Source organism: Monodon monoceros, unplaced genomic scaffold, assembly GCF_005190385.1.
Source record: "Monodon monoceros isolate NGI ecotype Baffin Bay Population unplaced genomic scaffold, NGI_Narwhal_1 Super_Scaffold_14, whole genome shotgun sequence".
Taxonomy (NCBI): domain Eukaryota; kingdom Metazoa; phylum Chordata; class Mammalia; order Artiodactyla; family Monodontidae; genus Monodon; species Monodon monoceros.
In genome coordinates this window covers 33466281-33493316 of record NW_021703770.1, presented here as the reverse complement: position 1 = coordinate 33493316, position 27036 = coordinate 33466281, and the positions used below count along the sequence as shown (strand labels likewise).

The following is a 27036-nucleotide window of genomic DNA, read 5'->3' as shown; positions in this document are numbered from 1 at the left end:
ACGAATACATCAACTCTTAGGTTTACGACAGGGCCTAGGAACACTTCAGCGGTCATCAAATAAGAAAATAGAGACTATAGCTACAAAAATAACATATGAATGACGTAGATAGATTAAAGCTTTCACACCCAAGGCTTGCCTGTTCCAACTTGACGCCTTCATGCAATACTCAGAAAAAAAAATAAAAATCTTCATAATTACTTGGCATAAGTCACAATCAAGGAACTTCTGGTACAAATTAGTATAAGAAGTTATTAGTATATAATAAGAAAACATGCCCTTCTGGTGAGCTTGTTTCTTCAAGAACGGATACCCAGCTCTTCAGAGTAGGCACTGGTGAACGAAATTAAGTCACCTGAGATTCCCTGCTCAGGTGCTCACCTCTCCTGGTTTTAGGAAGAAGGGCACCTGGAAAGCATAGGGAGGACCTTGGCACTCTTGGGGCTCCAACTGAACTGCATTTAAATAAGCAGCAACACACATGTTGACTCTCTAAGGACTAAAATCCGTCCACTTTAGGGCATTCTACTTAAGGTTCCAAGGTTGAAAAAAAATTTGGAATTCTACAACCTTGGTTTAAAAAAAAAAAAAAAGTACATTCAAAAAAGAAGAGAAAAATGGGTGTAGGGTTGGGAGAATACAAAACAGGTCCCTAAACAGACGTCCATTTACCAGCATACAGTCACCCCAGAAGTAAGTACACAGTACCCACCTACCCACTCCCAACCCCCAAACAGGCAAAACAGTTGTCTTCTCCATGGTAGTTCAACACCTTCCAACTTGAAATAGGCTACAGTCTTTGGAAACAGTTACTCTAGGTTGTACAAAGGTTTTATGTATATAGTTTGTTGCAAGTAACAAAAGTACTCTGCAAGACTCGCTTCTTTCCAAAATTAAAAAAAATTACTAGTCTGTATTTGTTTTAGTATGATTTTTTTTCTTTTTGTTTGTTTGTTTTTGCAAAGCAGCATAGCAACATTGTGACTGTAGGATGTGCCTGAGGTTGCGGTCACAACTCAAAACATTATTTGCACATCAGGAAGAAAACTGGAGGAGATGGGGATCTTTAAGGAAAACAAACAAAAAAGGTACAGTTCTAGAGAGGTCACTGCACTGCTCCTTCGACGTGCGCTCTCCTGGAGCTTAGCTGGTGGCCATCTTGTTTTCCTCCAGGAAGTGAGGGAACTGGTGTTTGGGGATGCTGTCGGCAGCTCCCGGCTTCTCCATCTCGGCAGTCATGGCCAACTGGGAGCGGTCCATCTTGGAGGTAGCAGTGTTATTCACCACAGACCTGGCCCCCAGCGACACCGGGAGGGTGGGAATGCCACCACGCTGGATCACGGAGATTTCGTTGGTCTTCATGGCCAGGTCACCGTTGAGCATGGCGGTGTACTGGTTCCACACAACAGGGTCCACAGTCGCTGAAGGGGCGAGGATTTCCTTGGGAAATATCTCGGGGACCCTCTTTCCGTCCGTTCCTAATAGAGCCATGGTGGTCTCCATGGCCAGCTTCCTGCCACGGCGTGCCGAGCTATTGTTGGCCCCATGCATCATATAATGGACTTTCAAGTTGCCTTTGGTGGTAGAAGCTCGCCCACAAACATTACACACGAAAGGCTTCTCCCCAGTGTGTGTCTGCTCGTGAACCTGAAGCGCGCTTGCAGGTGAGAAGTTCTTTCTGCACCTTGTGCAGCTGTGCTGCTTGGCCTGTCTTCGGGGCTGGACCGCTAACAAGGGTGTCATACCTGGGGACATGGTCGCAGGACCAACAAATGCACCAGGAACTTCAACTTTGACATAGGTTGGCTGGGCTCAGGTAAATATCGGTGGGCCACTGCTCCGACCTTCCATCTCAGTGCGGCTGTTCTCGGAGCTGTCCACTTTGCCACCAGCATCAGGAGACTTGGACTTGACACTCTCCACTTGGCTATTGGCTGGGGAGACTGCCTAGAAGGACGTGGTCTCCAGGACATCTTGACTTCGGCTCGGATACTCCTGGTCCCCAATCACTGAGGAGGAAGAGTCGTTGGTCAAGCCATCACTCTCCGCTGAACCATTTTCTCGGCTGCTCTGTCGCTGCAGGACAAGACCAGCGAGACCCGTCTTCCCCGGGGCGTCTAGGGAAGCCACCGAGGCCAGCCCTAGAGTAGGTGATGGCGAGTGGATGCTGGGAAGGGGCATGGGGACCTTCGAGGAGCTGCCAGGGGCCTCCTGGGAGCAGACTTCATCTACATCGATGCTCTCGACATCATCATGACAGACAATGCTTGTACTGACATTTTCATCGACCGTCATTGGCTCGGGACCCGTAAAGTCACAGGGATTCTCCGGCAGAGGCGTGTAGGGAATCTGGCCGCCCATGTGCATCCGGATGTGCTGCTGCAGCATGACCACGTTGGTAAACTTCTTCTGGCGGATGGGGCACGAATGCTGCATCTTTATGGACGTGTTGGTCCGGTGCACCCCAAAGTGCGTCTTCAGGTTGCCTTTGGTGGAGAAGGCTCAACCACAGATCTTACACTGGAACGGCCTCTCCCCGTGCGTACAGTAATGCATTATGAGGGAACTTTGGCAGCTTAAGACACGGTGGCATATGAGACATTCGTTGGGATCGGTGGTGGTCTTGTCGATGTTTTCCACCAGCTGCTGCAATTTCAGGGTCTCTGACCCCGGCTCAGGTGTCCCACTCCCTTGGAAGCCACCAACCCTCAGGGAATTATGGTTTAACCTCACCCCGGGTAGGATGGATCCATCCTCACTTTCCGGAGAAGGCCTGGGCTGCAGGTTGTTGGGCAACGGGCCACCATGAGGTCCTTGGGGTTAGTCCCCAAAGAGATTCTGAGGTAGCCCTACATTGGGGGTCCCCATCGCAAAGATGGGCTCTCCTTAGAGAGGTTCATCTATGGAGACAGGGCCAGAGAGCACGTAGGGAAGGCCACTGCCTGCCGTCATCTTGTCGTGGAACTCGGCAAACAGCTGGGGGTTTGCCTTCACCTGGGGATACTGGTGAAAGTGCAACTTGAGGCTGCCCTCGGTGGTGAACCAGTGGCCGCAGGCAGAGCACACGAAGGGTACCTCTCCAGTATGGGAGCAGAGGTGGATCTGCAAGGAGCTACCAGTCCCCAAAACCTTGCTACACTACTTACACTTGTGCTTGTAGAGGACTTTGTCCTTGGGTTTGACATGTACCGGGGAGACACTCGGTGGCTTCCTTTCCCTTTCTTGGACAGGTCTAATGCCATGGCGGAGAAGGGGCTCTGGAAGAGCACAGAGCCTGGGGCCTGAGGTAGCAACACCCGCGAGGGGCGCGAGCGGACACTGGGGAGCACCTGGGTCCCATCTGGCTTCAGGGTGAAGGGCGTCAGCACCGGGGACGCGGAGCTGGCAACGGAAGGGATGCTGGTGTGAGGTAGCTTGGCTGGTTTCAAGGTGTCCAGGGGGCAAAGCTGGGCTCCCCGCTTTCCAGATGAGTAGAGCCACAGCTGCCGAAGCCTGCTGGGACACGTGGCCGCCCAGCATCTTCAGGGAGTCGGCTCCGGCCACGCCGCTGGAGTGCAGGGCGTGGGAGGCCCACAGGTTCACCTGCATGCAGATCTGCTCCGCGAGCTGGATCTGCTGCTGCTGCAGACACAGGATCTGCTCGAGGACCCAGGGGATGCTGCTGGCGCCGGGCAGCAGGGCTGGGGGCGCGTCCGCGCTCCGCCGGTTCACGGCCACCTTGGTGCCCTGTAGTGCTTGACGCGTGACATTGGTGTTGGCCACTTTGCTTATGTCCTGAGGTGTGGGTGGCAGGGCGGCCTCTGTCTTGAAGTACACGACGGACTCTGCCCCCGGCTTCTCCTTCGTGTCCCCTGAGCTGCCATCATCCTCTCTGTGACCATCCTTCCTGCTTGGGCTGTGTGACTGGTGGCTCAGCACAGCCCCGGAGAAATCTTCTGAAGGCACCGGCCCCTCGCTGTCGTTCATGATGAGGACAGGTGGATGTTTAGTGCGATTTTTCTTATGGTCTAAGAACTCTGAGAAACTGAACAACTTGGCACGGCGTTTCTCACAGATGTGAGTCTCCTCCCGCCGAAGCCTCTTTATCCCTGCTCGGCCCACAGTCACGTCATCGCCACCCCCTGGGGAGTTCATTGGAGCACCCGGCTCCCCCGCCGCCGCCGGCGCCGCGTATGCACGCTCCGGGGGCCCCCTGCTGTGGCTGCTGTCCTCCTGGTCCTCCTCCCAGGTGATGTGTTGCGGTTTCGCCTGCTTGGCGCCTCAACGTGGTGCGAGCATCGGGGCTCCTGGAGAGCCGCGGTTATTTGCCCACTCTGCCACAAATTCCTGGAGCTGGGAAATTCACCCCCCTTCGGCAGGAACGCGCATGTCCCAGTAAATTCCTGATGCTGTCTTTAAGTTCTTAATTTGTGTGGTAGGTAGAATAATGCCTCCTCAAATATGTCTGCATCCTAATCCCCATTGAACGTGGCACATTACACGGCAAAGGCGAATTAAGATCGAAGATGGGGACTTCCCTGGTGGTGCAGTGGTGAAGACTCCACACTCCCAATGCAGGGGGCCCGGGTTTGATCCCTGGTCAGGGAACTAGATCCCACACGCATGCTGCAGCTAAGAGTTCGTATGCCACAACTAAGGAGCCTGCAAGCCGCAACTAAGGAGCCTGCCTGCCACAACTAAGGAGCCCTGGAGCAACCAAATTAATTAATTAATTTTTAAAAAAGATTGAAGGTGGAATCTAGGTTGCTAATCAGCCAACCTCAACATAGAGAAATTATCTTGAATTATCCACATGGGCACAATGCAATCACTTTTAAGAGTCCTTAAAAGTGGAAGAGGGAGGCAGAAGAGGAGACAGAGTCAGAGAAAGAAATGTGACAAGGGAAGTGAGTCAGAATGATGTGATGTGAGAAAGGCTGAACCTGCTGGCTTTGAAGATGGGGGGAAGGGACCAGAGCCAAGGAATGTGGGCAGCCTCTAGAAACTGGAAAAGGCAAGGAAGCCGATTCTGCCCTGAAGTCTCTAGAAGGGAATGCAGCCCTGCCAACACCTTGATTTTAGCACTGGGACCCATTTTATACTGCTGACCTCCAGAACTGTAAGATAAATTTGTATCCTGTAAGCCACTAAGCTTGTGGTAATGTTACAGCAGCAAACAGAAAGCTATTACAAAACCACATCTAGATTCCAGGAGATGTTTTGCAAGACTGATGGCCCTTTTACTTCACTTCCTCACCGCCTCTCCCTCTCTGATTCTATAAAAGAAACTGGCATCCAGACCCAGATAAGATGGTTTTTCAGAGACACTAGTCTGCCATCTTCTCAGTCTGCCAGATTTCCAAATAAAGTTGTATTCCTTTGCCTCAACACCTCATCTCCGATTCGTTAGCCTGTCATCCAGCGAGTAGGGCGAGCTTGGACTCAGTAACAAATTTGGCTTAGCCAGCCAGGAGCCTTGCTGCTCATGGCTAGCCAGCCCCGCTCAGGGAATATTGGGGCAGGGCCCTAGCAGCTGCCAGGACCATTGTCCTGAGGATCTTCCCTTCAAAGTTCCCTTGAAGTGGCACCAGCTACCCCAGCACTTGGCAGTCGAGGCAGGGAACCGACAAACTTCCATTTGGGGAACTTCGGTTCCATCTGGGGCTACAAGTCGACGGACTCGATTCGATTCTGGAGGGTAAGTCACTCCGGTATGCACGCTGGGAACATATTTCTCCCTCAGTCTGGGTTTTTCCTTTATGGGAAAGCCAATCTGGTGGGGGTACCCTGCTGGAGGGGGGAATTGTTGTTGGACTCTACCTGATTCTGGGAAGTGGTTCACTGGGAACTAGTTCATTGGTTTTGTAGGGTAAGTCTACCCGATTTGGGAACTGGTTCGTTGGTCTTGTCTTGGTTTTCTCTTGGTTTTGTGTGCATCAGTGTTAGAATTTGTGCCTTTTGTGTTGGAATTTGTCTGCGTTTTTTCTGTCTTGGTGTTATCAAGTGTTTGATTTTTCCACTTTTAAAAGTGGAAAGTATCTATCCTGAAGGAGAGCCCTTTGGGGAATATATTAGATAAATGTGCAAAACATACCCGTGAGCCTATGACTAAGAAAGACATGATGTATTATTGTAATAGGGTGTGTGGACCCAATATATGTTAGGATCAGAAGAACGATGGCCCCTGAATGGTTCACTCAATTATTACACAATCTCGCTGTTAGAAATGTTCTGCAAAAGAGCAGGGAAGGACTTCCCTGGTGGTGCAGTGGTTAAGAATCAGCCTGCCAATGCAGGGGACATGGGTTCAAGCCCTGGTTCAGGAAGATCCCACATGCTGCAGAGCAACTAAGCGTGTGCGCCACAACTACTGAGCCTGCGCACTACAGCCCGCAAGCCACAACTACTGAGCCCACGTGCCACAACTACTGAAGCCCGTGCACCTAGAGCCTGTGCCCCGCAACAAGACAAGCCACCGAGATGAGAAGCCCGTGCACCACAACGAAGACCCAACACACCCAAAAATAAATTAATAAATATATAAATTTATTTTTTAAAAAAAAAGAGCAGGGAAAAGAGATGAGATTCCATATGTAGGAGCATTTATGCTATATTGCATCAGAAGGAAAAGGAGTCAGAGGGCTGCCACCTTATGGTGCAGGGGTCTGAAAGGAAACCCAAGGGGAAACCTGTTCTACAAGTGAATAGAAAAAAATGAGAGTGGGGACATGTTATTTCAAAACTGAAACCCCCCTCCAGCCTATCCAGCTCCCCCAGTGGCCGAGCTGGTGGCACTAGCAGTTGTTCCAACTGCCCCCTCCCATGCCGCCAACATATTCACTGCCTCCTGTTTCCCCTACCCAAGGGGATCAAATAGAAGTTTCTATGGTAACCTCCGGGGCACAGGGACCTGGTTTAGTATCACCATCTAAGACCAGACAGGGCACCCAATTTGGACCGGGAGCCACTTATGCAGCAGGGCAATTTCCCTTGCCCCAATATCTGGTAAGAGACCATCAGACTTCCTTGCACTTGAGGCATCGGATTCTGATTTCCCCACAGGGGGCCGGGTAACATTGACAGTGGGGAACAAATTGATTGTTTTTCTAATAAATACGGGAGATCTTAAGAGGCTTGTAAATACTAAACAAAGGAGAAACAAAGTCATCCTAGGAGAAACTTGCCTGTATCTTTGAGATACAAATGTCCTGTCTGGTCTTCTCAAGAACCCTTACCTCTGTCATCTTTTTAAAATGCAAATTTTGAAAAAGCGGGTACAGTAATTTAGAACTTGACTTGTTTTCCATAAATATTAGTAGAAAGGGTTTAGCCATCTAGACAAGCCATCTAGACAAGCCATCTAGACAAGTGAGCTTGATTTGTTCCATCTGCCAGAAAACCAACTTTAATCCTCTTTTGTAAACTGATGGGTTTTACATTGCTGTACCTGACTCAGGGATGAAATTTTGAAATGAGAACTATGATGTCTCTCTGTTTGTTTGTCTTTGGATAACAATGCTGAGGTTAATCTGTAAATGAGCTCTACTTACAATTCTACTTACAATTACAAACCAAACAATTCTAAATACAAGAGAAATTAAGCTAAATGAGTTTCAGGTTCACGTGAACTGCGAAATACATAGTATTAAATTAATACCTGGTATTAATGTTTAAGTTTGTTGATCTAATTAATATAGACATGTCTTTAGAGCCATCAACATTAGGTATAGTACTTTCACTGCATCTAGGTTTAATAAAAGTTCAATGAAATCTTGTTATATCTGTTGCAAATTTGTTAGCAAGAAAAATAACTTGATATGATGAAACTTTAAATATAAATGAGATAAGAGCTTTTAGGTAAACCATAAGAATAATTACGTTCTAAAAATCATCTAAAATAGTTTCTCCAGATTTTGGTAACTATTACTTGCCTCTTGGTTGTCACTGGAAATTAAGGTTTTTAAGAATTGGGGATTCTAATTTAAATATATAATTAAAGCTACTGAAAATAATAAGACATTAAAAAAAAACAAACACCAAATCCAACAACAGACATAAGAATCATACACCATGATCAAGTTGAACCCATTCCAGGGTCACAAGGATGTTCAATATATGCACACCAATCAATGTGATACACTAAATTAACAAAAGAAAAGACAAAAGCCACATGATCATCTCAATATACGCAGAAAAAGCATTTGATAAAATTCAACAACCACTCATGATAAAAACTCTCACCAAAGTGGGTACAGAGGGAACATATCTAAACAAAATTAAAACCATTTATGACTAACCACAGCCAACATAATACTCAATGGTGAAAAGATGGAAGTCTTCCTGCTAAATTCAGGAACAAGACAAGGATTCCCACTCTCACCACTTCTATTCAACATAGTATTAGAAGTCCTAGCCACAGCAATCAGACAAGAAAAAGAAATAAAAGGTATCCAAATTGGAAGGGTAGAGGTAAAACTGTCACTGTTTGTAGGTGACATGATACTCTATATTGAAAACCCTAGAGGCTCCACACAAAAGCTATTAGAACTAATAAATGAATTAATCAAGGTGGCAGGATACAAGACTAATATACAGAAATCTGTTGCATTTCTTACAATTATACTAAAATGAAATATCAAAAAAAAAGATAGTAAAAAACATTTAAAATTGCATCAAAGCAAACAAACAACAACAACAACAGCAACAAAAAAACTAGGAATAAACTTAACCAAAGAGTTAACTATAAAACTGAAAACTATATGCTAAAAACTATAAAACATTGATAAAGGAAACTGAAGATGACTCAAAGAAATGGAAAGATATCCCATGCTCTTAGATTGGAAGAATTAATATTGTTAAAACGGCCATACTATACAAAGCAATCTACAGATTTAATGCAATCCCTATAAAAATACCCATGACATTTTTCACAGAACTAGAACAAATAATTCTAAAATGTATATGGAAGCACAAAAGACCCAGAATTGCCAAAGCAATCCTGAGGAAAATGAACAAAGCTGGAGGCATAACCCTCCCAGACTTCAGACAATACCACAAAGCTACAGTAATTAAAACAGCATGATGGGACTTCCCTAGCAGTCCAGTGGTTGAGTCCATCTTGTGGGGGCTTCCCTGGTGGTGCAGTGGTTGAGAGTCTGCCTGCTGAGGCAGGGGACACGGGTTTGTGTCCCGGTCCGGGAGGATCCCACATGCCATGGAGTGGCTGGGCCTGTGAGCCACGGCTGCTGAGCCTGCATGTCCAGAGCCTGTGCTCTGCAACGGGAGAGGCCACAGCAGTGAGAGGCCCGCGTACCGCAAAAAAAAAAAAAAAAAAAAGAATCCATCTTGCAATGCAGGGCACACCCGTTCGATCTCTGGTCACAGAACTAAGATCCCACATGCCACAGGCCATGGGTGCCCCAACTACTGAGCTCGTGTGCCACAACTAGAGAGCCCATGTTCTCTGGAGCCCACGTGCCACAACTAGAGAGAAGCCTGTGCACCACAATGAAGAGCCCACACATCGCAACGAAAGATGCCGCGTGCCACAACTAATACCCGATGCAGCCAAAGAATAAATTTAAAAAAAAACACTTTAAGAAAAAAACAAACAAACAGCATGATACTGGCACAAAAACAGACATATAGGTCAATGGAACAGAATAGAGACCCCAGAAATAAACCCACACACCTATGGTCAATTAATCTACAACAAAGGAGACAAGAATATACAGTGGAGAAAAGACAGTCTCTTCAGCAAGTGGTATTGGGAAAGCTGGACAGCTACATGTTATTCAATGAAATTAGAGCACTCCCTCACACCATTTAAAAAAGTAAACTCAAAATGGTTTAAAGACCTAAATATGACATGACATCATAAAACTCCTAGAAGAGAAAATAGGCAAAACGTTCTCAGACATAAATTGTAGCAATATTTCCTTAGATCAGCCTCCCAAGGCAAAAGAAATAAAAGCAAAAATAAGCAAATGGGACCTAATCAAACTTAAAAGCTTTTGCACAGCAAAGGAAACAATCACCAAAATGAAAAGACAACCTACGGAATGGGAGAAAATATTTGCAAATGATGCAATGCAACTGACAAGAAGTTAATATCCAATATATACCATCAGCTCATACAATTCAATATCAAAAAAACCAAACAACCCAATCAAAAAATGGGCAGAAGACCTAAATAGACATTTCTCCAAAGAAAACATACAGATGGCCAACAGGCACAGGAAAATATGCTCAACATTGCTAATTATTAGAAAAATACAAATCAATACCACAGTGAAGTATCATCTCACACTGGTCAGAAAGTCTATCTTCAAAAAGTCTACAAATAATAAATGCTGGAGAGGGTGTAGAGAAAAGGGAACCTTCGTACACTGTCAGTGGAAATGTAAATTCGTGCAGCTGCTATGGAAAACAGTATGAAAGTTCCTTAAAAACCTAAGAATAGAGTTATCATATGATCTAGCAATCTCACTCCTGGGCATATATCTGGAAAAGATGAAAACTCTAATTTGAAAAGATACGTGCACTCCAGTGTTCATAGCAGCACTATTTATAATAGCCAAGACATGGAGACAACTCAAGTGCCTATCAACAGACAACTGGTTTAAGAAGATTACATATATAGATGTATATATATACGAATATATGTATATATATATGATACACACACACACAATGGAATATTACTCAGCCATAAAAAAGAATGAAATATTGCCATTTGCAGCAACATGGATGGATCTAGAGGATATCATACTAAGCGAAGTAAGTCAGACAGAGAAAAGCAAATATTATATGATATTACTTATATGCAGAATCTAAAAAAGAATACAAATGAATCTATATACAAAACAGAAACAGACTCACAGACATAGAAAACAAACTTATGGTTACCAGAGGGGAAAGGGAGGGGGGAGGGATAAATTAGGAATATGGGATTAACAGATATAAACTACTATACATGAGATAGATAAGCAACAAGGGTTTTACTGTATAGCTCAGGGAACTATATTCAATATCTTGTAATAACCTATAATGGAAAATAATCTGAAAAAAAAGTGTGTATATAACTAAATCACTTTGCTGTAACCTGAAATTAACACAGTATCAACTATACTTCAATTTAAAAAGTGTGGGACGGTGGGTGGGAGCTTCCCTGATGGCACAGTGGTTGAGAGACCGCCTGCCGATGCAGGGTACACGGGTTCGTGCCCAGGTCCGGGAAGATCCCACATGCCGCGGAGCGGCTGGGCCCGTGAGCCATGGCCGCTGAGCCTGCGCGGCCGGAGCCTGTGCTCCGCAACGGGAGAGGCCACAACAGTGAGAAGCCCACGTACCGCAAAAAAAAAAAAAAAAAAGAAAAAAAAAAGGGGGGGGCGGGGAGGATAGAAAGCTAATACAGCTTATAAACGCTCAAACCATTGTACAGAGTAGCCCAGTTTTCCCCATTGGGTACTATTCTAGCCGTTTGAATGTGAAGCAGAGAATTGGTTTTCTGTATCTTGCAAGGCTTGCTTATAAAGCTACATAAGGCCCACAGCTGGCAATCCTTTTGTTATTTGTTACTTCACCTGTCCAAATCCAGTGAATTAAGAACCTTTTTTCCAGTGTCTGATGCTGTTTTTAACATTAGCAAATCTGTACAAGCTGCACAAGGACACTGAATATTAAATTCTTTCAAATTTCTTTGCCAAGTTTCACTTAGTTCATGATGATTATACTCTCCAGGGATGTTTCTGTCTCTTCTGTTAACATGGAGGATGTCATGTCATCTATTGGTGAAAGAGGACCGCTCTTTGTTCTTTTTCTCGGCAAAGCTCCTCCCCTACTGCCACCACGAGGCACTAATGGGTGCTCAGCCTCCTCATGGTTACTGGCCCTGGCACCACTGTTTGGCTCAGAGATGGGCAATAAGCCAGCTCTTCCCTGGTACTTCTGAACCTGGGGCCTGAGAGCAAGTGTTTCAATCTCTCTGATGGTGAAGTAGTGAAATACTGGGGATAGAAACAACGAGTGTCTCAGCTGAAAGAATAAAGCTGAACAGAGGAGCAGGGAAAAGTGAGAGAGCAAGAGAGGAAAACCTCACATTCTGAGTTCTTGGCACCTCTTACGCTTGAGGCACAGCTTAATCGAAGACCTTCCCAAAGTTTATTTATATGAGCAAATAAATTTTTTTGTTTGGATTTGATTTGGGTTTTGCCTAGCTTAGTTTGAGTTGGTTGGGTTTCAGTCAACTGGATTTTAGTCTGCAAGGAAAAGAATCGTGATGAGTACTGACAGGGGTCTATAAAACTCAAGTTTTCATTGATCTTGCTTCTAACCATGAGTTAGGGGTTTCCAGATCTGCTAAAAATGCCACCAAATAATTATCACTATTATACATTCTTTGGACAATTTTCAAAGTCCTTTCACAAGTCAATTTTATTCTGGTATCTTGTTTTCAGTAATTTTCAAAGAGTGTTTTATAGAACCATGTTTACTGAAAGTGATTTATTAAAAATAAGGTTATAAGGATAAAAGTCGGGAAATGTTGAACACTATCTCTTGGAGAGTCACAATACAGATGATCATATTAAAGTCCCTGAGAAGTGTTGTATTAAATAAAACTGATCAGATAGTTTACAAAAATAATTGATGGATTTTAAATGTATGAAAAAAAGTTCAAGTTCACCTATAAGTAAACACAAATTTTAAAACTATCACTATTTAAACCAGATTGGCAAATAAAGAAAATTATGTTACTACACTGTTTTGGGTAGGATATGAGGAAACAGGAATTTGCATGCATTGTTGAAGGCAATGTAAATTGCTATATTATCTTTGGAGGACGACTTACAACATTTATGATAAAAATACACACAAACTTTGACTCCCCCCTTCTGCTTACAGAATATTATCTTATAGATATGCTTCTGCAATTGCATGAGAATATTCATTTCAGATTTTTTTTTCTAATAAAAGACTTGAAATAACCTAAACGACCACTATATTGCACTGGTTATATAAATTATGATTCATCCATATAGTGGAATAGTATGTGCCCATTAAAAAGAATGATATAGATCTAAACCAAGATTTCAGCGGCACCATTGCTGTTCTGGGCTAGATAATTCTATATTGTAGGAGATTGTTCTGTGCACTGTAGGATATTTAGCAGCATCCCTGAACTCTACCCACTAGTTGCCTGTGGTACCCAAGATGTGACAATCAAAGATGTATCTAACATCACCCCCAGTTGAAAACTACTGATCCAAGTGAACCAATATTTCCCCCGAGATATATTAAGTGAAGAAAGAAAGATGCAGAAGTGTGTTTAGTGTGCTGCCACTTATGTAAGCTATTTACCTATATCTAGCTATATATTGATTAAATAAGATGCTTATAAATGTGTACAATGATTCTGGAAGAACAAGAAATGTACAATTCTTGATTTTGTGAAGAACTGGGGGACAGAAGGTGAAGTGAGAAGAAATCTTACTTTTCATTTTATGTGCTTTTCCACTGTTTGAATTTTTATCATGTGTTGAATATATATGCATTACTTTTCAAAGAAGCCTAGAAACTGGTTTAACTTTGTTTAACCCAACAGCTCCTAAATTATATAATTCCATGATTTTCCCCCCTGAATAACACACAGAATGTACTTTAGGAAACATTTTCTTGGTTCCCTTTCATTGTATCATTTTTGAGGATCCAATAGTTTTCTTATTTGAGTCTAGGAAGTTACTAGTTTTAGAAGGTTTTGATCTGAGAAGTACAGAGAAGCCCATATGACAAACTTGACTTAAGCAGAACCACTGTAATTGAGTTCAGTTATGCCAAATGGCTAAAAGTTTATTAGTCTTGCCTGCCTTCCAAAACCCTGCTGATGCAAATTAAGTTGTTCTTTCCGTACAGCATTCACTTTTAGCTGGCCTGAAAAATTCTCCCTCCTCTGTTTCTCATAAACATGGTTTCCAGTTGTTCTGTGGTGATGCTCCAGTACTTGCTTGAATCCTTGCTAAACTCTGCTGTTTAAGATTGAAGATGGTACTTTCTTATTAGAGTAAACATTTACTAAGGGTATAGTAGGTGTCCAGTACCATAAAAGGCACTTTGCAAACACTGTCTCTGTTACAACAACCTTGCAAATGTGATATTATTGTTCCCATTTTTCTGATGAGGAAGATGAGGTTCCAAAAGTCACTTGCCCAAGGTTACTCAGCTTCCACGCGATGGGTCTAGGATTCAAACCCACCTCTTTCACCCTGGAGAAAGCCTGCACTCTTTCTGCTGAATTCTGATTCCTTACCCTATTCCGCTATCACAGGTCTTCTGTTTCCTCAAGAATAATTTTTCTGCTACTTTAAATGCATCTCAAGCAAGATTTTTCCAATTCTTCAAGGATTGTGCTAAAGGCAGTCAGAGGTTGGTAAAAATGCTACTTCTGTATCCCATAACAAAGCCTGTGTTGTCAAGAGTCAAGTCTTATCCCCTGTCATGTGTTATATTTTGAAACAAATTTGTGAGACCACTGACACCCCCCCCACCGTCTGAGCCTATTATTATTTTAATCTCTGCTGAAGAGATACAACTGCCCAAACGGATTAAATTAAAATGCAATTTAGGTTCAGAAAGTTGCGTGTCTAAAGGAATAAAACGTACAGTTTCCATAAATGAGTTCCTAAGATTCTAGCTGTCCAAGGTACATTTGGGTGTCTGCAGCTATTTGCAAACTGAATTGTCTTTGTTCCCCAAGATAGGGATGATTTATTCATCTCTGCATTAACCAATCTCGACCAAATATTCATTGCCCACCCAAATCTGTGTAACTTTTCAAAGGATTGAGATACAAATGCCTTTTGTTCAGCCACAAAGGACATCAACTGAGCCTAATGTTAATAGTTTCCTCGTGCAGTTACATTTAACAAGATACACAGTCCATTAGGCTCTTGTTTAAGGCCTTGGGCATAAAATGAAAAATTTTCAGCAATTAGTTTGGCAGAATTTCTGGCTCTTGAGGTCCCTGAGGCAACCAGTTAAAAATCAGTAATGTCTAACGAGATCATTTTCATCGTGTTTCTTTTCAATTCACTGTATCAGGCCTTTCCTTTGGTAGTTTTCAGCTATTTCAGTCCTCTTTTTAGATTGCATAGTGTTTTCCAAAGTATTTTCAGGAGGAAGCTAATCCCCAAAAGTGTTCTGCAATAAAAGAGTTTCATAGTTAAATAAGTTGGGGAAATGCTGCATTCTATAGATATTTTTTGGATAGCTGCAATATGCATAAGCAAAATAAAGGCCCTGAGAGGTGCTATAATAAAGAAACGTGTTTAATTTGTTTTAATCTAATTTCTCTGAAATTTGTTGAACCAGAGATGACCCCTCTTCTCCCTCTCTCTCTAACACCCATTAAATCTCACAGTGAATTTATTTACCTTTGGAAAACACTGACATTGGTTACTGCAAGGTCAAGGGGACAGTTTACTCCTTTAACCCTTTCTGTAGCGAGACAATTAGGAAGTTTGGAGGAGGCAAATTCACGGAAACGCCAGACTTCAAGTGAGACTCGTGGCAGGGTGCCTGCCGTGTAGACATTTGCTAAATGTTCACTGAATGAATAATTCCTTCTGTGGAAAAATGAACTTTATTGTTTTAGATCAGCTTTAGTTTACAGAATAGTTGTGAAGCTAACGCATAGAGTCCCCATATACCCTGCACAAGGTTTTCTCCTGTATTAGCGTCTTCTGTTATTGTGGTAGATTTGTCACAATCAATCAATACTGACATGTTATTAACCAAAGTTCATACTTTAATCGGATTTCTTTTGTTTCTACCCAATATCCTGTTTCTGTTCCAGGACCCCATCCATGACATTAATACATTTAGTCGTCATGGCTTCTTAGGCTCCTCCTGGCTGTGACAGTTTCTCAGACTAGCTTGTTCTTTTGTCACCTTGACAGTCTGCAGGAGTACTGATTAGAATGGTTCCTTTTAATTTTCCTCTTCCCCTTTTGCTATTTAATTGGTGGAAATCAACCATTGGGGTGCCCTTTACAGTTTTTGCATAAACCTGTGAACAAACTCTTCCAAATGGGAGATGAAGGACCCCTGGATTGGGAGAGCCAGGAGCACAAGCAAATGCTGAACGAACCAGGGTGTGGACAGCATTGCAACTGGTATACTATTCTTGTTTGTACCACCTTTTTTTGTTTGTTTTGTTTTATAATTTTTATTGGGGTAGAGTTGATTTAAAATGTGTTAGCTTTAGATGTATAGCAAAGTGAATCTGTTATACATATACATATCCACTCTTTTTTAGATTCTTTTCCCGTATAGGTCATTACAGAGTATTGAGTAGAGTTTCCTGTGCTATACAGTAGGCTCTTATTAGTTATCTATTTTATATATAGTAGTGTGTATTTGTCAATCCCAATCTTCCAGTTACCCACCGGTAACCATAAGCTTATTTTCAACATCTGTGGTTCTATTTCTGTTTTGTAGATAAGTTCACTTGTAGCCTTTTTTTAGATTCCACATATAAGTGATATCATATGATACTTGTCTTTCTCTGTCTGACTTACTTCATTCAGTATGACAATCTCTAGGTCCATCCATGTTCTTGCAAATGGCATTATTTAGTTTTTTTATGGCTGAGAATATTCCACTGTATATATGTGCCACATCTTCTTTATCCATTCCTCTGCTGATGGACATTTAGGTTTCTTCCATGTCCTGGCTATTGTCAATAGTGCTGCAAGGAACATTGGGGTGCATCTATCTTTTTGCTTGCACTCCTTTGCTTTTTGCTTTTATGCTTTCTCCTTTTTTATCTTCTTTTGTTACTAGCAGGTGCCTTGGAGGTGAGGAAATGAGATTTTTCAGCTTTTCACATCCCTCAGTGAGTCCTCTTTAGTTTACATCTCTCCTCTGTATCAAGTGCACACTCGGAAAAAACAAAGCCCACTGGGATTCGACTTTGGCAAACACTTGTGCTCCTGTGGTCTTCATCTTAAAAAGGAGAAATGCCTTGCTAGGCTTATTCTGGTATTTTAACCATCCCTATGCCTGTGCTTAGAAATCTTGCTATGAGGTCCCTAGGCTCCAAGGATAAAACCAGATCTTTTCTGATGTTACCATCACTGGGGGTTTTCTTTCTCTCAAAAAAATAAGATTTATGCTAATCAAGTGAATGTGCATACTTCTTAATTTCTATTTTTAAAAATAATATCCTCGTCTTTTTTCCATGGAGGCTTTCCTTGTTGATTATTATAGTCTTTTAACATCAAAGTTTTACCACTGAAATTGCTGCTTGTTTCTTCATAAGGGATTCAGCGACTTCTCGTAGAGAGACCTCACTCCTCACCTCATGTGCTGGAACAGGCAAATTTTGCCAGGAGTTTTGAGTTCATCTCTATCAACTGGTCAGTTCCTCAGTTGAGTAAATACTAGACTGTTTCAACAACATTTGCTCAATTACTCATCTTCTCTAACTGGCGTTATTACTTGTTTGGAACAAATTTCTTTATGACTGCTTAGTCTTCTCACTGCCTCCCTCTTTCCCTTTCTTTCTCTTCCTCATTTACTTCCACCTTGTTTTCCCTCCTCTGCGCTGAGCTCAGGTGTGATTACGTCCAATAAAAATCAAAGCGTGAAGAATGGTGTGCACTCTGTAAAGTTCTCAGGCAGTTATTTGCAGTTTGTTAATCAGAAAGGATTTCTGAACTGAGGCTGTTTTGGGGGATGGGGTAAGGGAAGAGGTTTGGTCGGGTATTTCTGCTGCTATTTGCTTATGCTAGATACGCGTAAACTTTTTTTGCAAAGGGCCAGACAGGAAATATTTTAGGCTTTAGGGGCCATACAGTATTTGTTGCAACTGCTCAGTTCTGACCTTGTAACAGGAAAGCAGCTGTAGACAATACGTAAGCAAATGAGCATGACTGAGTTCAATAAAACTTTATTTATGAACACTGAAGTTTGAATTTTATGTGATTTTCATTTGTCACGAAATGGTATTCTTTTAAAAAATGTTTTCAGCTGTTTAAAAATGTAAAAACCTTTGTTATTTCGTGGCCCAAAATAGGGGGAGAGAGAAATTTGGCCTGCAGATTCTAATTTGTCATCCCCTGGCTTATGTCAAGATTCCAAGATCCCCCTTACACCAGTCAACTAACAACCAACCAGAAACCAACCAACTACCAATCAACCACCAAATAAACAACAAACAAACCATACAGCAGGGTTAAAGGAGGTAAGGGAAGGTGTCTTGTAGAGGATCAAGCCATCCGAGTTGATAAGGGGGAGGGTGTTACAGGCAGAGGGACTGAGCTGTGCCTGATGCCCTGTGCCTGCTAAAGCTAGAGGACAGGGCTAGCCAGAGGCCACTGATGCAGTGACATCGTCACCTCTTGGGCATGTTCACATTAAAGACAACTACCATTTATACAGTGCTCACTCACCGGGTGCCGGCACCTCTGCTTGAAACTTCTGATGGACTCTTTCTTGTGCAGTAGGTGTGGTTGTCCCTCTATGACAGACACAGAACTGCTGAACGCCTTGCCAAAGTCAAACAGCTGGTGACAGAACCAGGATCTGAACCCCGGCTGGTTGACCCACAGCCTCCTTCCGTCCCCCACTCCATGCAGCCTCTTCTAGGAAAGATCTCAGAAAATCAAGGCAGTTATTGTGTCCACAACCTCATCCTGCCGGAGTTCCCAGAAGCAAGCTTTATCATGCTAAATAGGAGACAGCTTGTAAAAACTCATCAGTATCTGTTAGGATCAGCAAAGGCTCTGAACTGCTGACTTCCTTCATCTGCCACTTTAGGGGAAGAGGCAAAGAGATGTAATGGGAAAGGACACCTGAGCTTGACTCCTGGCTCAGCTGTTTACTATCTGTGTGATTTACTTAGCTCCCTGAGCCCCAGTTTCCTTACCTGAAAGGTGGGGAATAAGAGAAACTGCCTAGCAGACTCATAAGAATTTAAAGAGACGATGCAGGCAAACGACTGGCATAGTGCCTGTCACAAAGTAGGCACTAACTCAAGGCTGCTACCCTTCAAGCAGTCATTGCTCATTCATTCTATAAGCATCTGTTGAGGGGCTGCTGTGTGCTGGGCACCGGGTAAGCATTGGGATGAACACAGGAGTCAGACAGTTCCTGCCTCCAAGGAGCTGACAGTTCGTAGAGTGACAGGCACATAAACAAATACGTTTGACCACGTGCCACAGGAATACGTGGGGCCAGGGTGAGAGCACGTATGAAGGAGTGGGTATTTCTAAGTGAACAGGTAAAGGGACACAGAATAGGCTTCAAAGAGGAGGTAGCCGAGTTTATATCCAGGCAACTCAAGCTAGCTGGTCCTGCGCAACTCCTGTGGCTGATCTCTCACCAACATAAATCTTGTCTCAGGGAAAAGATGAAAAAACAACCCACTTTTCCTAAAAGCATTTAAAAAATCTATGCAAATTTTGGAAAGCAAAACAGGAAGTCAAATTATAGGCAAGGAAAACACTCCTTCCTTAGCAAGTCTCTTTACTTTGGAAGTTTCCTGCCAGGATGTTGACCAGAGAGAGAAACAGCCTGACTAAGAATCATTTGTTCCTCAGGAGTTTCTTTAAAAAGAAGCTGATTTCTTTCTTTATTTTCACATTCTCTGTGGCCTTGGCAAACACCTTCTACAAAAATAGAACTATCCAAAAGAGATTAAGGAGCAATGACTCCTTTCGGGTTTAAACTGTCCATATATGACAGTGGCATTACTGCCTTCGAGTCTGCAGAGTTCTTATATAAAGCACATTACAGCGGGAGGGGGCTGGGACAGCCTGCCTGAGTTTGGGTTCTGGCTCCACCATTAAATAGTTATGTGACCTTGGGGCTGTTGGGAGAGATAAATGAGATGATACCCATAAGGTGATGACCAGGCTACCTGGCCCAAGAAATGTTAACATTTAGTTATCATTTTGTTTCCCCTTAGAATCCATCTATTACAGCCCATGAGGCTAAGCATGGTCTGTCCCACCTTCCCCGTGTGGTTCTGTGCTCCTGGTCACTCTGTCCTCTTCTTGGTTCAACACACAACAACCTCCCCCACTGAGTCTTCTCACCGCTGTGCCTTTACCGTGACCAGCTCTCACCTCCTCCTTCATCTGTCTGACTGCTATTCATCCTCTGCATCTCAGCTCAAACAATTTGCTCAAGGAAAACCTCCCTGACCTCCCAGCCTAGGTGAGGTGCCCTGGTGAACGTGCCCGTACGTCTGGGAAGTTTTCCATTGTGACAATGTCACACTTGCAGTTACTTGTTCACGTCCAATTTCAAACCAGAATGTAAGCTACGAGAGGCTGCTGGCTCCAGGCATCTAGCTTGGTACCTGGAGTGTAATTATATTCTATAGATACCTGTTGACTGGGCAGTAGGTAAGCAGGTATTATTATCCCTCTCACAGAGGAAGAAACCAAGAAGCCAGTGAGTATAAGAGCAGACTCATGATCACACAGCTAGGGGTCTCAGGACCCAGGACTTGAATCCTGGCCTCTGTCTTGAAACACAGTGGTGCTTCCAGGAAAAAGCCCCAGTGACTGAGTTTAGAGTACCTGGACTCTCATTCATCTACTCTATAAATGTGCAGAAATGTCAAAAACCTACTATCATGCCACAGAAATATTGGGGAGCTGGGTCTCTCTTTCGATGAAAACCCTCTCTTTTCAGTCCCAAGCAGGGTCCTTTCTCAACCCTTTCCTTCTTACTGATAACACAAGTCCCAGGGATGTCTTTTGCTTACCTCTTCTTCCCAGGCTTGCAGCGACTCTTCACTGTGAGCCCCTTTCTTTAATTTGAGTTTCAGAATAGTGTAGAGGCATGCATCCCACCATTCAGTTTCATCCTCTGCTGTGATTGTGAGACAAGCACACAATCCCATTTTTATTTCTATTTTTAATTTTTTTTTTGCGGTACGCGGGCCTCTCACTGTTGTGGCCTCTTCCGTTGCGGAGCACAGACTCCGGACGCGCAGGCTCAGTGGCCATGGCTCACGGGCCCAGCCGCTCCGCGGCATGTGGGATCTTCCCGGACCGGGGCACGAACCCGTGTCCCCTGCATCGGCAGGCGGACTCTCAACCACTGCGCCACCAGGGAAGCCCCTCATTTTTATTTTTAAAGGTTTTTACTGCTTGGTGGAAATAAAGTCACATGCATACATATACACATATACCTAAAGACAAACACTGGGGAGGCAAAAAAACTTCAAGAAATCTCAAAAGTCTCCAGTAGTAATTGTCCCTGACTTTCATTTTTCCTGTCAGTTATCATTTGAGGGGACTGTCCTGGATGCCCCCATCCCCATCCACATGCTCATGTGGCTGATGGGGGAAGGCCAGGATCAGGCATGGTGCCCTAAGTTCACAGAGGAAAGGCTTTGTAATGAAACTCAAAATAGGAAAGAAGAGAGATATTTAAAAAGTATAATAAAGACCTAGTGGGTGCTAATTGCAGAGATTAACCAGAAGATGATATCTTTAGGGAGTGCCACCAGTGAAGAGGGGACCATGTATGGAGATGGCCTAGCTAGAGAAGTAGAAACACTGACTCCTCGGTGGACTTCCTTCTCCCCAGAGAAGAGCTACAGATACTTCCTCCAGATCAAAGACCAGGAGGAAAGCCCAGGAGTTGTGGGGGAATGGGAGGAATCAAAGCAAAGGAAATGCAACCTTTCACAGATTTATATTTTCATAGTTTTCTTCCCATCCTCTTGTCATAGATTTCCTTGAGACAACTGGTATACCCTATTCCATCACTCTTTTCTTTCTTTTTTTTTTCCCTGATGGTGGACCTTCTTCTACTTACCACGTTGTCATGCAAGATACCCAGATAATCCTGTTAGGGTGAAACAATAGGAGCCAATCAATTGGTTTAAGTGTTCTAGACCCAAGTTTCATTTTGCTTCAAAGCAACAAGCAAGGGACTCCCCTGAGGTCCAGTGGTTAAGACTCCATGCTCCCAATTCAGGGAGTCCGGGTTCGACCCCTGTCAGGGAACTAGATCCCGCATGCTGCAACTAAAAGCCCACATGCCGCAGCTAAAGGATCCTGCATGCCGCAACAAAGATCCCACATGAGGCAACGAAGATCCCGCGTGCTGGCAAGCCAAGACCCAGCACAGCCAAATAAATAAATATTTAAAAAGAAACTTATTAAAAAAAAAAAAAAGCAACAAGCAAGTCCCTTCCCTCCCAAATCTCACCTGCAGCATATAGGAAAAGTCAAATTAGGCATTTCTGATGCAAAATTGTCAGGGGGCCTGGGTTCGATCTCTGGTCGGGAACTAGATCCCGCACGCACGCGACAACTAGGAGTTTGCATGCCACAGCTAAGGAGCCCATGAGCCGCAACTAAGGAGCCCACATGCTGCAAGTAAGGAGGCTACTTGCTGCAACTAAGATCCGGCACCACCAAATAAATAAGTAAATATCTTAAAAAATTTGTTGGAGTAAGGAAAGAAGAATGAGAGAGAGAGATTCTTTCCCCTGACATTCATCTGAATGTCTTCTGTCGGCTTGAACAGTAGGGTCATGTGGTTTAGCCCCCATCCCCGAAAAACATGGCGATTCCTAGGAAATGTTCTATCCATGTGGACCAATGATTGAAGGAATGTTAAGTATATAAAAAGAAAGGGGGAAGCTATATGCCCTTCCTGTCAAGAGCAGAAACCATGCCTTAATCTTCTTTATATCCCCACAGCATAGTGTAGGGCTTGGCATGAGAGAGCGTATCAATAAAGGTCTGTTGAACAGAAGCAAACTTTGGAAATGAGGAGAGCTGAGAGCACTGTGATTCGATGCAGGTTGAATGACTGCTGAGAATGGCCTTTAGGAACAGAAGAGGAGGAAGAAAAGATTAGGGGAGCTGACTGGAGGTGTGTGTTCACAAAAGGGGAAAGCGAGTTTTGGGAAATTTATGTGAGCAGGAAATTAGGGGAGGATCATGACTTCCAATACCCAGGGCCACATGTAGTGTAGCCTGGCCTGATTGTGTGGACGTGACTTGACCCAGATAGTAGGACCTTATTCCTCAGTGACAGAATAGATGAGGCAAAGGACTGTTGGTTGGGCTGGACAGAGGATGTAATTAAGAAGTAAATCTGGTATCAGCTATAAAATTGGAAGCTCTATCAGGGGTTTCCCTGGTGGCACAGTGGTTGAGAGTCCGCCTGCCGATGCAGGGGACGTGGGTTCGTGCCCCGGTCCGGGAGGATCCCACATGCCACGGAGCGGCTGGGCCCGTGAACCATGGCCGCTGAGTCTGCGCGTCCGGAGCCTGTGCTCTGCAACGGGAGAGGCCACAACAGTGAGAGGCCCGCGTATCACAAAAAAAAACAAAAAAAAAAGCTCTATCAAAGTAAGTTAAGTAATAAGACTATGTACTTCTGGGGATGTTCAATCACTGAGTATGTTTTAATCAGACAAGACACCATCAAAGAAGGATACCAAGGAGAATGATGGAGAGAGCTATGTTAGGCAACAGTGTGGTCTTTGGAAAAGAAAGTCTTCGACAAATTGTGAAGACAATGAAATGAAGGAGGAGAGAAGATAAAGAATATTTTTAACAGGGTGAGTGAGAGAAAATAGAACAGGACTTTATTTTTTATATTACTGAGGATTAGTTTGACTTCAAGTAACAGAAAATCCCCCAAAGAGAGGCTTATACAAAATATGAGATTATTTTTGTCTCCTGTGACGGTCCAGTTAGGTGACCCAGGGCTGGTGTGGAAAGCGCTTCAAAGTCCTCAAGGCCCCAGGCCCCCTCGGCCTCCCACTCTGTCATCCCTAAGAGTGGTCAGCCTCCTCATGGCCCAGGATGGCTGGGTCCTGGCAGAGGGGCTGGAGAAAAGAGGGCAAAGAGCAGACACTGGGTGTCTTGTGAGGATGCTGCCGCATGATACTTCTGTCCCCATCTTATCAGTCAGAACTTAGCAACAGGGAAGCTGGGGACATAAAGTGTGGTGTCTGAGAACCCATAGCCCCAGCTGAAAAACAAGGGATTCTGTTACTGAAGGAGATTTTTAAAAATGGATATAGGGGCTTCTCTTGTTTTCTCTGCCACAGTGTCATAAAATATGTATATATTTTAAAAAGCATGGCTAAGAGTTTGTATCTTCATAATAGCTGAAAATTATTCTCCAGATCTTAATGAAAATGATTTTTAAAGTGAAGATTCCATCCTAGAATTTTATCTTAAAGCTGATTAGCCTTGAGACATAATAATCCCCTCACTTGAAGATAACACTGGATTTTACTCCACGGTCAAGGCTGTCTAAAGCAGTGAGAGCAGTTGGTTTGCCCAGGTCTTTATGACCCTGGCTTACTAACTCTTTCTCAGAGTCACTTTTAAAAGGAAAATAAATCCATTATCATCATCACATTGTTAAATTCAGTGAACTGTAAACCAACAATGTGAGCCTCGTGGAAACCCTGTCCTCACTCGGAAGCACAGCTTTGCGGTAATTGCCACACTGCGTTCCTTTGGCTCTGAGCTCCAGCAGCCAACTCCCTTGGTTTACTTTGTGTTGTAGCCCATCGTAGTGCATCTCTCCCCTCTGCTGTCCACCCTGCCCACCAATGCCTGAAGACTCTTCCGGGCATTGCTGACAACGTGGAACTGTGCTCACCATGTAACTAACATATGGTGCTCCGGTGCCCACTGCCTTAAAACAACTTGTGGCCTGGCCTCCCAGATCCATCAAAATCTTACTCACCCTGCTAATCCAACCAGAGTTTCCTCTGAAATGTTGCTATTACACCTGGTATTTGGGGGAAGATGTTAAAGGTATCTTGTGCTTTCCTCCACCATTCTGTGCCCTTTGCCTCTTATTGTTACCACTAGGTGATTGGTCCGCTCACTTAAGTAACATAATGGGCTCTGTGGTTTAAACAAAATCGGTTTTCCAACAGGAATGTTAAGAACCCCAGAGAAGTAACATATCTATGTTTAAATGCATTAAAAATAGATTTATAATGGTAAACATACATTAATTCTTAACATGAAAAAGTAAGCCAATGTACCAACTAGAAAAATAATTGAAAAAAAAATTTAAGTACAAGCAAATCATTCTATCTTTTTTCTTCTTGTGGTAAGAACACTTAATATGAGATCTACCCTCTTGACAAAGTTTTAAGTGTACAAAACAGTATTGCTAACCGGCCCCTGGCAACCACCATTCTCCTCTCTGCTTCTAGGAGTTTGACTACTTTACATATCTTTCTTTGAAAGAAACCAGTTTGTGTAAGTGTTGTTGGTTCTGCTTGTTAGAAAATGCCTATCATTCTCTCTCTTTCCTCTTCTTCACTCCTATTGATTACCTATTTAAGTGCGAGAGATCTGTGAGCAAAAGGAACTACTAATATCTACTCTAATTAATATTCAGTTTATTAAAGTTGAACACTTTATTTTACCTTTTTTAAGTCTTCAAACTTAACCTATAAATCTAACTTATACATTCTTTTTGTAAATAGTGATTTATGTAAAAATGAGAATGACAGCTTTTTTGTTATTTGATTAGTGTTCAATTAACTTATATATTTAAAAAGACTAAGTTTCCTCAACTGACCACGTTTACACATGTAATTAAGTTTCCTAAAATATTTTTCAACTACCCTTACAAATTTGATATGTTTGATTTTCTGAAGTATTTCAAATGCTTGATGGGGCAACACTTACAAAACCCAGCAAGTAAAATCTTTCTACATCTCAATTAACTCTTACAAATCTAATAAAACTAACTTATACCTGTCGTAAATTGGGTTCTCTTAAACATTCAAACACTATTTAGGAACATGTTCAATTATTTTACAACTTTCAGATGAAAATGACAAATGGAGTACCAATTTATCATTTCAAAATAAAATCACAAGGCTAATTGGTTAGATTCTCTTAAACATTTCAAACTCCTTAAATAACACACACAAACTTAACTCATAAAACTTAACACGGAAGTAATAATACTACAAGTTTGATTGGCTTCGTCATCTGCATATTTTTTCTACGTCTTTTCCATGGAAGTAAAGTCACTTTAACCAGCCAAGGGGAGCAGGAAGGCAATTCAGGCAGGATGGAGTTATTTAGAACTGCCATACAGATTCTCAGTAAGACATACAAGACTAGGATTTTTTTCCTGGATGATCCTATCTGAGCAACAGGTTAACACACTGAGCTGCTTTTCATAGTTGGATTGGTTCTGTCTACTGTGTCACCGGAGGAGGAGTGTGCCATGCATCCCAGAGTGTCTTTCAGATTTCACCCTTATCCTAATTTTATCATAGCCTCTTTCACTTTTTAACACATGATTTGGGTAGATAGAATTCTGCAGTCCCCCTTGGGGTGTAGCCTATCTTTTCACCAAGTGATTAGATTTAATTGAATTTTCCATCCCTCTTCAGTTTATAGAACTCTTTGTATCTTTTACTTCATTATCTGTTTCATTGTGGCAGAGACTGGCTGGGTCCTCACCTCACCTGTTTCCTCTTCTTCTTGGGCACAGAGCCAGACTTCGTTTCACATCTTCTCCTGCAGTTAGGTGTAGCCATGGGGCTGATTTTCGGCCAATGAAATATGAGTAGGCTGCCCCATAAAACCTCCCCAGGCTCCGTCATCCAGGATCTTTCCTCTTCTGCAGGCTTGATGCTGAGCAGCAGGGCAATCATGGAAGTTATGTATTAAAGATGGTAGAGCCATGAGTTGCAAGGGCTCTGGATTGGAAAAGTGGTTATCTCACTCAAGGTCGCCTGGTGAATCAGTGGCAAAACTCCAACTAGACACAAGGTCTCATGATTCCCAGGCTGGTCTCTTCTTCAAGTTAAGCTGCATCCATTTTGGACTTGACCTGAGTGAAAAATAAACTTCAATCATGATGTTAAAGCAATTAGGTATTTTTGAAACTGTTTGTTATGTTAACTTAAATGCCCACTAACCTTTGTTTATTGTCATTAGAGTGAAAAATCATTAAAGCTGGTGATAGTGATGAATCAAATTCATATAATGTTAGTTAACACTGCACGTCCTGAGTCAATGGAAA

The 27036-nt window shown here is 43.1% G+C and overlaps 1 protein-coding gene across 1 annotated transcript; it reads right to left on the bottom strand.

The window, feature by feature from the left end:
* Positions 1 to 1143: 1143 nt before the first annotated feature.
* LOC114895323 (sal-like protein 4) lies at positions 1144 to 26665 on the bottom strand. Its single transcript, XM_029222628.1, is given in 6 exon segments — positions 1144 to 3209; positions 3212 to 3440; positions 3442 to 4259; positions 5575 to 5734; positions 18429 to 18542; positions 26477 to 26665. Coding segments are annotated over 6 exon segments (3576 nt in total).
* Positions 26666 to 27036: the final 371 nt, after the last annotated feature.